This window comes from Ochotona curzoniae, unplaced genomic scaffold, assembly GCF_017591425.1.
Source record: "Ochotona curzoniae isolate NIBS_2020 unplaced genomic scaffold, NIBS_Ocur_1.0 contig_4792, whole genome shotgun sequence".
Taxonomy (NCBI): Eukaryota; Metazoa; Chordata; class Mammalia; order Lagomorpha; family Ochotonidae; genus Ochotona; species Ochotona curzoniae.
Window position 1 is genome coordinate 8873314 of NW_024466389.1, and position 12058 is coordinate 8885371.

At 54.1% G+C, this 12058-nt stretch overlaps 1 protein-coding gene across 1 annotated transcript in view; it reads left to right on the forward strand.

The window, feature by feature from the left end:
- The window catches only part of DNAJC16 (DnaJ heat shock protein family (Hsp40) member C16), a 31519-nt gene extending 22668 nt beyond the window's left edge, over nt 1-8851 (forward strand). Inside the window, exons 9-15 of the mRNA XM_040987949.1 lie at nt 1365-1548; nt 2540-2722; nt 3256-3332; nt 4912-4992; nt 5089-5187; nt 7231-7401; nt 7788-8851. Of these exons, the coding sequence (XP_040843883.1) occupies nt 1365-1548; nt 2540-2722; nt 3256-3332; nt 4912-4992; nt 5089-5187; nt 7231-7401; nt 7788-8187 (1195 nt within the window). The 3' untranslated portion in view covers nt 8188-8851. The remainder of the gene's footprint in view (nt 1-1364; nt 1549-2539; nt 2723-3255; nt 3333-4911; nt 4993-5088; nt 5188-7230; nt 7402-7787) is intronic.
- The last annotated feature ends 3207 nt before the right edge of the window (nt 8852-12058 follow it).

Consider the following 12058-nt stretch of genomic DNA (forward strand, 5'->3'; position numbering starts at 1 on the left):
GCTTTCCCAGGCCATCAGCAGGGAGCTAAATTGGAAGTGGAACAGCCAGGATTTGAAACTGGCACCTGTGTTGGGTGCCGATGCAAAAGGCAGAAGTATGGCCTACACCCCCACTCCAGCCCCAGATATAAATATTTTTATAAAAAGGGTATCCTGAGCAATAAAAATTGTTGTTCACCCAACCTCAGAAGCTACCCCCAGTCCACGAACATGGCCCTGTTACCCCTGTCATTCTAGAACGGGCTGCATGGAGAGCGCCGTGGCAGCCACCTGAGCTCTGCTCTGGTAGCCTCCAGTTCTCCACATGGCAGACATTCATGTGCAGGAATATGACAACAACCTGGCTGCTCCAGCCCCACTTGCTCCCACGGAGCACTTCATCCGGAGTTCTACGCGGTGCCCAGGCTGACCAACCTGTCCATCCAGTGGGGTGACTTCCCCCGAACCCTGGCCTCTCCCTACACCTTCTGTCTTTTTCTTCCCTAGCACTTGTCTGAATATTCATTGTGTCTCCTCCCCCACTGGAACGAAAGCCCCATGGGGGCGAATGCCTTATCTTGTCTTGCCTTGTGGTTAGTACACTATAAGTGCTTGGGGAATACATGAATGAATGGCTGGACTCACCCCTGGAGCCTTCAGAGTGAGGCCCAGTAGCTTCTGGATTAAGGTCAGCACAGCCAGCCCTCCCCATGGTGGAATGACTACATTAGACAGTATCTGAAGGCCCATCTGCATCAGGAATCAAGTGACCAATGTCCAGAGGCCAGCATGAAGGCACAATTGGCTAATCCTCCTCCTATTGGTACCAGCGTCCCATTTGGGCGCTAGTTCGTGTCCTGGCTGCTCCACTTCCCATCCAGCTCCTTGCTTGTGGCCTGGGAAAGCAGCACAGGACAGCCCAAAGCCCTGGGCCCCTGCACCCATGTGGGAGACCTGGAGGAAGGTCCTGGATCCTTGCTTCAGATCAGATCACATATAGCCACTGCAGGCATTTGGGGAGAGAGCCAGCAAATGGAAAACCTTTCTCTGTGTCTCTCCTTCTCTCTGTAGGTCAGCCTTTCCAATAAAAATAGATAAATCTTGAAAATATACATATATATACACACACACATAAGTAACCAGCGTCCGAAAAGGCATTCCGAAGCGCAGAGAGGTTGGTTTGAGGAGGACATCCCCCAGCTGGAAAAGCGGGACGTGACCTGGGAACAGTCTCTCCTTGGAGGCATGCGCAGTTGCCAGGCAGGCCGCATTTGCTCTGTGGGGCAGCAGGGCAGGGCCTGTCCCTGGGGTGGGCTCTGAGGTCTCTTCTCAGGTCTGGTCTGTCCCTGGGGTGGGCTCTGAAGTCTCCTCTCATTGCTGTGCAGGTACTGTGTGGTTTTACTGACCGCTGAGGCTTCCACAACAAGCAAGCCGTTTGAGGCTTTCCTGTCCTTTGCTCTGGCAAACACACAAGACACGGTGCGGTTCGTGCACGTCTACAGCAGCAGGCAGCCAGAGTTCGCCAGCACCTTGCTCCCCGACAGCGAGAAGTTCCAAGGGAGATCAGGGGTAAGCCCTAAGTTCTCTCCAGGTCCCAGGCTCTGGGCACTGGGGTCTGCTTCCTTCCACCCGGGGAGGGTCGACTAGACTCCAAGAAACATGGGCGTGTCTGAGGCCTGTGGTGACAGACCTAGCCTTGGGACAGTGTCTTCTGGTCACTTCCTGCCCTGCCCGGCTGGCCTGGGTCGCCATCCTGAGACCTGTGCTTCTCGCCAGTTCTTCGTGTGGCAGGTCTGCTGAGGCAGGACCCGAGGCCCGAGACCATCCGCAGCTTCTGCAGGCCAGGTGTCATATGATAGCACTTGCAACGCTTGACTCCTGCTCGCTCACTTCCTCCTCCTTGACTCTCCCCTCCCCTGGCATTCCTCCCCGCAGAAACACGCAGTTCTGCCCTGCTGGTTTCCACCACTTGGGTACTCATGAAAAAAATCTCTCTCGAAGAATACAGAGGTTTCTTTATTCTTTTTTTTTTTAATTAGTTAGTTAGTTTATTTATTTGAAGGAGGTAGAGAAATCGAAAAAGAGCTTCCTTTCATTAGTTTGTTCCCTGGGTGGCTTCAGTAGCTGAGGACTCCATCCTGGTCTCCCAAGCAGTTGGACCATCTTCTGCTGTTTTCCTGGGCACATTAGCAGGGAGATGGTTGGGAAGTGGAGCAACTAGGACTTTACCCGGTAGCCAGACAGGATGCCAGCCCCCTAACCTGTGGTCTAACCTGCTGTGCCACAATACCAGTTTCCAGGAATCTCTTCATTGCAATATTAAGTTAGAGGTCATTGGACAGTCTGTGGAGGAAGAAGAGCATCAGCTTTGAAGCAGAGCTTTAGGAAGTAAGCATTAGAGTTGTTTCTGTAGTCAGAAAGGTTCCAGTTGCTTGCAGATCTTCCAGACTCAGCAGTATTTGTGTGTGAGCTTCTTGCTGACTTCCCAAGGCCCTTTTTGCCATCTTCTCCAGCTTTGGCTGCCGACACTGCTAACGGCTTTCATTTCCTTCCCTCCCAGGTATCCATCTTAGAAAAACGCAACACAGGTGGGAGGGTGGTTTTTAAAACCTTGGACGAGCCCTGGACTGGCAGCGAGAATGATCAGTTCGTCCTGCTGGGTTACCTCGAGCAGCTGCGCAGAGACCCAGGCCTGCTCTCCTCTGAAGCCGTTCTTCCAGACCTGACCGATGAACTTGCCCCTGTGAGCACTGCGGCCAAGGCAGCTGGGTCAGGGAGGGTCCCTGGGCTCACAGGGCTGGGGACAGAGGCACCCCGCCATGCTATGAGGGGGCTGCGGGCAGAGGTGTCCCACCATGCACCCCGCTGTGCTGTGAGGGGGGTGCTGCCGGCAAAGGTGCCCCACCATGCACCCCGCTGTGCTGTGAGGGGGGGCTGCAGACAGAGGTGCCCTGCCATGTACCCTGCTATGCTATGAGGGGGCTGTGGGCAGAGGCGCCCCTCCGTGCTGTGAGGGGGCTGTGGGCAGTGCCCCGCCATGCACCCTGCTGTGCTGTGAGGGGGCTGTGGGCAGAGGTCCCCCCATGCACCCCGCCTTGCTGTGAGGGGGGGCTGTGGACAGAGGTACCCCGCCATGCACCCCGCTGTGCTGTGAGGGGGCTGTGGGCAGAGGTCCCCCCCCCCCCCCCCGTGCACCCCGCCATGCTGTGAGGGGGCTGTGGGCAGAGGCGCCCCGCCGTGCTGGGCTCCAGTCCTGACTGTCTTCTCTCTCCCTAGATTTTTCTCCTCCGGTGGTTCTACTCTGCTTCGGACTACATCTCGGACTTTTGGGATGGCATGTTGCACAACAACTGGTAGGAAGACGGTGGGGCAGGTTCTCTGTTAACTATGTCATCACGGCTCTTCTCTCGGAAAAAGTCCATCCTTTGATTCTAATGTTCATGTGATGTACACTGGAATTCATTTATTTGAAAGGCAGAACTACAGAGGGAGAAAGGAGAGACAGGGACATCTCCCATCCATTGATTTATTCTCCAAATGGCTGCCATGGCTTTAACAAGACCAGTCCAGAGCCAGGAGCCAGGAGCTTCTTCTGGGTCTCCCAGGGGCCCAAGCACTTGGGCCATCTGCTGCTGCTTTCCTAGGCACTCCAGCAGGGAGCTGGATGGGAAGTGGAGCAGTCAGGACTTGAACTGGGGCCCAGTTGGGATGCTGGCACTGCAGGCAATGGCTTTACTTGCCACGCCACATCCCCAGCCTGTGTATATACATTTTCAGCCATTGCTTCATTTTTCTCCTTGCCACTTCACTTTTTATTTTTTTAAGATTATTTTTTAAAAATTTTTATTTTAGTACTTTTTTTTAAGATTTATTTATTCTTATTGGAAAGGCAGCTGTACAGAAAGAAGGAGATACAGAATGATCTTCCGCTGGTTCACTCCCCACAGAGCTGCAACGGCCAGAGCTGAGCCGATCCAAAGCCAGGAGCCAGGAACCTCTTCCAGGTCTCCCACAAAAGGTGCAGGGTCCCACAACTCTGGGCCATCCTCTATTGCTTTCCCAGGCCACAAGCAGGGAGAGCTGGATGGGAAATGAAACAGCCAGGATTAGAACCGGCACCCATAGCCCATACGGGATCCCAGCACGTGCAAGGCAAGGACTTTCACCACTAGGTTACTGTGCCAGGCCCGCCACTTTACTTCTTAATGTCTGCTGACTTTCCCACTGGTTGAGAAAGGATCCCCTGTCTCCCCAGCAGACGCAGACCGGAGAGGCCGGAAGAGTCCCTTCCATTGGGCACTTCCCAAGGCCCATGCGGCTGCCCATGTACAGGTACACAGATCTGTGAGTGCAGCGGAGGAACGAGTCCCACTCACACACCCTGTGTGACCCTGAGCTCCAGGAGGACAGGCACCTGTCATTGATGCCTGGACTTCCTGGCACCCAGCTCGGCCCCTGCAGGCGGCACGGCTTTGATGGGTGCTTGGGAGTAAATGAGGCCTGGGAAACCCCGGACCCAGGGAAGTCTCAAAATGTTGGTTTTCTCTCCCTGCTCTACTCCTGTGGGCCACATTGCGATTACTCTAGCCAGAAAAAAAAAAAAAAAAATCAGTGCAGTTGAAGAAATCATTTCCCTGACATTTTGGCCCTGACAGATGAGCATCGGCGAGCGCCTCCATGTGGACAGTGATGACCCCTCCCTGTCCCTCTCCTGTCTCCTCAATGCAGGACCGACAGCGTGGCCTGTCGGTCAGACTCCGAGACCGACACGGGGAGTCAGTATGAGGAGACGGCTGCTGGCTGCCCCACACTCAGGCAGCATGTTCGTGTGAAGCTAGGAGCTGCTCATGGGGTGGGAGCTTCCTGGGCTGGGTGGGTCCCTTGGTACCTCCCCAGCTGATGAGCTGATGGTGTCTGTTGCTATGGTTACAGGCGGGAAATGATGCCCCTCCTGTCCCTCATCTTCTCGGCCCTCTTCATCCTCTTTGGCACTGTCATCGTCCAGGCGTTCAGGTAAGCGGCGGGCCTCTCGGGGCCACCCCGGGGCCCAGGCCCACACCTGCATGGGGGCTCGGACGCCTCTCAAAAACGCCTCTCTTCTCACTTCAGTGACTCGACCGACGAGCCAGAGGCCAGCCCTCCCGACAAGGAGGAAGCCCCGGAAAAGGCCGGGAAGACGGAGCCAAGCTTCACCAAAGAGAGCAACAGGTTCCTTTCCTTTCCTTTCTTTCTTTAAAGATGTATGTATTTATTTGACAGAGTCACAGTGAAACAGATCCTCCATCCACTGGCTCACTCCCCACATGGCGTAACAGCCAGGGACTGGGCCGGACCAGGCTAGGGGCCTGGAACCCCATCCAGTCACCCATGTGAGTGACAGAGCCCCAAACAGTTGGGTCATGTTTCTCTGCTTTCGTAGGCAGTTAGCAGGGAGCTGCATCAGAAGTGCAGCAGCCAGAACCTGGACCGGTGCTCACCTTGGATGCCAGTGCCACAGGCGGTGCTGGCTTTCCCTCACTGCACCTTAGCACTGTGCTGGTGGTGGGTTTCTCTGGCAGTGCCCACAATCTGTTTCCCCAGCGTTGGGATCCACAGCGTGCCCAGCCACGGCGCTCCCCTGTGTGTGGGCTATGCACACAGGTGGAACATCCCTAATTTGATCATGCAAAATTCAAAATCGTACTCCTCCTGAGCCTCCTGTGTGATGCCCAAGAGAGAACTGTGCACCTCATACAGTGCAGGCACACTAAAGATACTGTATGCAGTCGCCTCCGCCTCTGAGCTTGAGATATGGGAGGAGCAAGGTGCACTCCAGGCCCTCTGCGTATGTATGTGCGCATGTTCCGAAATCCCCATATCCACAGCAGTTCGCGTCCCGCCCCCTTTAACAAGGATGCTCCGCCTGTGGAGGAGACATCCGATTGCACTGACGCAAAAAAACCCATTGGTCCTGCCAAGTCTGTTTCATTCATGATGCTGCCATCTGTTGCTTTTAAAGGATGTAACACTGTCATTTTTTTACCAGATGTGGTCAACATTGATTCCTAACTTCTTTTTTTTTTTTAAGGTTTATTTATTTTTATTACAAAGTCAGATATACAGAGAGGAGGAGAGACAGAGAGGAAGATCTTCCATCCGATGATTCACTCCCCAAGTGAGCGCAATGGCCAGTGCTATGCCAGTCCCAAAGCTTTAGGCCATCCTTGACTGCTTTCCCAGGCCACAGGCAGGGAGCTGGATGGGAAGTGGAGCTGCCAGGATTAGAACTGGTGCCTGTATGGGATCCTGGCGCATTCAAGACAAGGACTTTAACTGCTAGGCCTTGCCGCCAGGCCCAATTCCTAACTCTAATTCTAATAAAGGTGGCTCCTCCTCAAAGTTGTTCCCATAGAATGGCTGAGGTGTGGGTGGAGTACACATGTGCGTTGGCTGAAAAGTCGGCCCAGTGTACGGCTGCTGTGGCTGCATCATGGAGGGACAGGTCGGCCTTACTGCGAGTGGTTATAGCCAGCATATTGTTTGCTGTAGCATCCTCCACTCTCTCCATAATCATAAGACTGCTGTGACTGGTCGTTGATGCTGTAACTTGTCTGGTAGAAAACTGTGTTCAGGTTCTCAAAACCTGACGTTGCAAACGGTCAGATGCGGAGGCAGAGGGAATGGCCCTACTGTCTTCCAAAACTGAGTTTCAGATCCCCACACTGCCTCCATTGCTGCGTGTCATAGGCCAAAGAACTACTCTCAGTTGTTTAAAAAATTTAATCTATTTTCATTGGAAAAGCAGATTCAGAGAGAGGAGAAATATAAGTCTTCTGTCTGCTAGTTCACTCCCCAAATGGCCACAGCAGCTGGAGCTGAGCTGGTCAGGAGCCAGGAGCCTCTTCCAGGTCTCCCACGTGGGTGCAGGGGCTCAAGTCTTTGGGCCATCCTCTACTACCTTCCCAGGCCATAAGCAGGGAGCTGAAAGGGAAGTGCAAAAGCTGGACCAGAATCGGAGCCCATATGGGATGCTGGCGCCCGAGGGTCGGGGACTAACTTATTGAGCCATGGTTTAGCCCCATCAATTAATGATTTTTGAAAGGCTATTTGTAGGCCAGGATGCAGTACTGCTGTCACATTGTTAGACTCCCATGACATTGAATGGCATCCAGGTAGTCTAATGAGAGCATAGCCTTTTCTATTTGCTCCTTTTCAAAGTAATGCCACTCGTCTGTCCTGGTGACGTTTCAGCTCCTCTGTACTTCTCCACAGCAAGATCCCTAAAAAAGGCTTTGTGGAGGTGACGGAGCTCACAGACATCACATACACCAGCAACCTAGTGCGCCTGCGGCCAGGCCACATGAACGTGGTCCTCATCCTGTCCAACTCCACCAAGACCAGCCTGCTGCAGAAGTTTGCTTTGGAAGTCTACTCGTTCACTGGGTGAGTGTGCGTGTGGGAGTCGAGAGCCCCAGGACTCCTGTGCTTCTCCCGTGTGACCACGTGGGGGCGATGCTGGCTGTGACTTTCCCGCCCCGAGCCTGCGTGTTCTGTGGGTTCTGGGCAGAAACACATACTTGGTGCTGTCCCTTGACCGCTGTCAGGAAACTGACTCCTCTCCAGCCCCTGTGTGCTTTCCAGAAGCCAGACACTGAGTGCGACGTGGGCAGTGGGCGAGGCGAGCCTTGTGGGTGCTGTGGTGGGCTCCCCCGCTCCCACAGGCCTACGTCATTTGTCTCGTGTCCTGGGTACATCCAGCACAGATAGGAAGTAACCAGGGCTGGGGTGGTTCTGTCCCTGCCTGAGCCCTGCTTGTGTCGCCTCCGCAGGAGTAGCTGCCTGCACTTCTCCTTCCTGAGCCTGGACAAGCACCGGGAGTGGCTGGAGTACCTGTTAGAATTTGCTCAGGATGCAGCCCCAATCCCGAACCAGTACGACAAGCACTTCATGGAACGGGACTACACTGGGTACGTCCTGGCCCTGAATGGCCACAAGAAGTACTTCTGCCTCTTCAAGCCCCAAAAAACAGTGGAAGAAGAGGAAGCGCTGGGGGCGTGCCGTGACCTTGACTCCTCCCTGCACCCAGGGGACGCTCGCGGGAAGTCTTCCTGTGGCCTTGGCTCCAAGCCCATCAAAGGGAAACTGAGCAAGCTGTCCTTGTGGATGGAGCGGCTGCTGGAAGGCTCCCTGCAGAGGTTCTACATCCCTTCCTGGCCCGCTCTAGACTGACTGCGGACCGAGCCCCGAGCTGCGGAGACTCGGTCAGAGGCCCACGGTCTCCTCAGGACGCCCCCCGCCGGCCGAGCAGAGTGTAGGTTTTAGGTTTAGAGCCAAGGCAGAGGACCCTGTGCTGTGTCCTGTCCCAACCCAGGAGTCAAAGACACCAGTGAGTTTCAATTCCCTAGATTGGAAGCACTTCCCTCGGGTTTATCTCCCCTCATTTGAATGCTGCACTATTTAAAACAGACGGCTGCTCCCTCTTCTTTTGTTGTCCCTGTCACGCGCTCACACCACCCTTTCCCGGGGCTCGGGACAGTGCCTAGACAGAGCCGCGGGAGCCCATGGTGCAGCTCGGGTCGCTTACCCACCGCCAGAGCCTCGCCCAGCCTCTCCCCACCCGGTCCCTGCCGCGCTTCTGCCATGGCGCACACTGTCAACAGCACACAGCCCCCAGGAGCTTCCAGACCCTGCACCTGCAAGGAGGCCTGAGTCCGAGCAGTCTCTCAGGCAGTGATGCTGGCTCTGGGCTAACGTGGCAAAGAGCGTATTTCGGGGGTGTTGTCCCCCACAATCATCTGTCAGCAGCCACATATTTCAAAGAAAGGAAATATTCTACAGGAGAGTTTGGTTTTTTCTTCCCAAGGCAGGGGAAGAGAGAGCCGGGCAGTGGCCAAGGGGATGCATCCCTGTGACCCTCGGAGCCGTGTCCCCTTGGCATTCCCTATACCCCCACCAGCGCCCTGCAGCCCCAAATCTGCCAGGGCAAGGGGCTGCACAGCACGCAGTACTATAGTGATGCGGAACCATCCGCACATATGTTTTTGGATGCCTTTCTGCCTCTGTCGGTTTGGGGTACGGATACCAGGAGCCATAATCAGGATCTCAGTTCTGTGAGTGCAGGGATGAGCCGTCGCAAAGACCCAGCCACCGGGGGCCAGACTGGGAGACCTCCTCAGCCTGCCATGGCCACCCAGCTACATCCCAGACACGTCTTCGAATCAAGAGTCTTGCGATTTCTCACCGGTCATATTTTGAACACTGCAGCCCCCAAAGTGCCGAATCCTCAAGTCTTTTGTGACAAGCGAGCCGAGATTGGTTCTAGACTCCTGTCTCTCCAAGGCTTCCTTCCCGCTGCTGGCGTGGGTGGGCTTGTCTCATCTTGATTGTTCTGACTCTTAGAACCACCTCGCCAGATCTCACCCTCTGAGCTGGCTTGCTGAGCTCCCTCGTGTGGACCCCAGAGCCGTCAGCTAGATGGCGTGGGTACCCTCCCTTATGGGCAAAGCACCAGTGGCATCGGGACCCCTGCCGAAGAGCGAGCTGTTCACATGCAGGAGGGGAAGGGTGAGTTCAGTAATAGGACGGTTCCTCGGTTCCTGTCCCCTTCATCATAATTGCTTTAAACTAAGCCACTTGGATCCTGAATAATTTAATAACAAGCTACAGTGGTTAAGTAATAAATTATTTGAGCCGAGAAATTGCTAGTTTTCATGGAGTCTGTATGTAGCTTTATTTTAAAATGAAGAAACCACTTCGCTAGGGTTCTCGCTGTGAGCGCTGTGGCTCCGGGCCACTGGCCCAGTTAGCAGTGGTCAAGGAATTCTTTGGCTCCTTGAAATGCCCGTCTCCACATCACTCCCTGGGTCACTCAGAACCCGACAGCTTACAGGAATACTGCTTTGGTTCTGTGGTAGGCTTTTATTCGTAATTTTGGTACAAATGAGATTCCTGACTTAATCCCCTGAAAACCCAAAGCTTCCCCAGATGTGCTTTCTTTAAGCTCCTTGTCCTTCAGCCAGCCATGCCTTCCTTCTGCATTCGGGAAGGACCGTGGGCTACGGGACTGATGGTGTTCCTGGCAAATAGTTCCCAGCAGAAATTTTGCAGACACTGTAGGAGGCTGGCAGGTGTGTCCCTGTGAGGACCCGTGGGAACTTCTCCATGGAACACACCATCTGCACCCTTCCTCCCAGCTGTTTCCATGGACTTTGCTTACCTCTGTGTCAGACATATGAGCCATCATCCTGCTCAGCCAGTGCCACCATCATCCTCAGACGTGGCGGGGCAGCTCTCTAGTCTTCCAGAATCGACCTTAGTGGGGTTCTCTGGTTGCCACTGACTATGCACCCCATTAGCAGACGGGCAAACACTGACCCGGACCAGGTCCATGGAGAATACCCACCCCTTTTTGAAAGTGATTTTTTTTTAATTGCTCAGGTATGATTTGCACCACCAAGCTGCTACAGAGGGTGTTGGCTGCGACGAGCAACTGCGTGAGCAGGACAGCCCCGTGGCGGATGCCCACAGCCCCATAGCCGTCCCCGGGCACTGGGAGAGCTTGGCCGTGGTGTCCACCCGAGTCAGTGCCCCGCCTCACATGCAGCCCATTTGTGTTGGTGCCCTTTGGTCGTTGGTGCCCTTTTGTCCCCAGTGAGCAGCTGCCATCAATACAGCAGTTTCTCCCCGATGCAAATAAAAGGCAGCGAGCCCTCTCTGTGTTCTCAGGGGCTTGTTTGACTTGGGATGTAGGGGTTAGACACCAGCTCTCAGTATAGCGACTTCTCTCACACAAACCACCCTTAGAGAGGAGCTGTAGTTCACACGCAGTACCCCTCGTCGTTGTCCCCTGAAAACAAACTGCACCAGCTGCCACGCCCGCACGGCCTGTCCAGCCGGCCATCGTGCGGGAGCAGACCTGGAAAGCGGGTGGACCTTTTGCACTTTGGATTCTCTTAGGAAACAAACAAGTTAACTTAGCAAATTGTCTGTTTTATGTGTTGGGCTTTGGTTTGTTGGTTTTGTTTTTGTACTGTGAACACTGACGCTGATGTCATTTTAAGATTTACAGACTGGAATCGGAAATAAACTATTTTAATGTGTGATGGTTACAGGGAGGCTCTTGCGTCCCAGGATGATGATCTCATTGCGGATACATTTGCGACAAAGTGCAGTGTGCCTGTATCTCGGCAGGTGGTTGCCAGCCAGTGCATACAGCTCAGCCACAGGTTTCAGGAACCGGCTGTGTTGGCATGGCGGCCACACGGGCTGGAAGAGTAGGTGGCACAAAACAGGCCAGGAGCAAGGAAGGCAGTCATTTCAGCAGAGGCCTGACTGCTGTGGTCTGGTTTAGGAGACATCTGGGGTGTGTTCTCCCAGGCTTCTCAGCAGGAAACTTCTTTGCAAGGATCCACTTTCCCTTCCCCCTGCAGCGCCTCCCAGCCCCCACCCGGAGCTGGCCTGACCACAGCCTGGATGCTGGAACTTCGGCCACTGCTGATGTGGAACAACTAGGACATGAACTGGTGCTCATATGGGATGCCTACATCATAGGTAGAGACTTAGCCTAATACAGCATGGTGCAAAACCTCCAGTTGTTTTTTTTTTTTTAAGATCTGTTTTTATTTGTGAAGAGATTAACAGAGAGAAGAGAGAGGTAGAGATCTTCCAGCTGCTTCACTTCCCAGATGTGCACCATTTCCAGAGCTGAGCTAATCTGAGCCAGGAGACTCTTCCATGTCCCTCACATGGAAGCAGGGGACCAAGAACTTGAGCCATCCTCCACTGCTTTTCCAGGCCATAGGCAGGGAGCTAGTTTGGAAGTGGAGCAGGTAGGACTCGAACCAGCTCCCATATGGGATGTTGGTATTACAGGTAGAGGATTAACTTGCTAAGCCACTCCACTGACCCCATCCAGATGTTTGTTTGTTTCACCAAGAGCAGAGCCAGCATTCAAACCTAGGTGTTAAAGCAGCAGAAAGAGAAGAGAGACACAGATTTTCCATCTGCTGATTCATTCTCCAAATGGCCACAATGACTACGCTGACTCGGGCCAAGCCCAGGAGCCCAGAGCTCCATCCCCATCTCCACAAGAGTGGAAGGG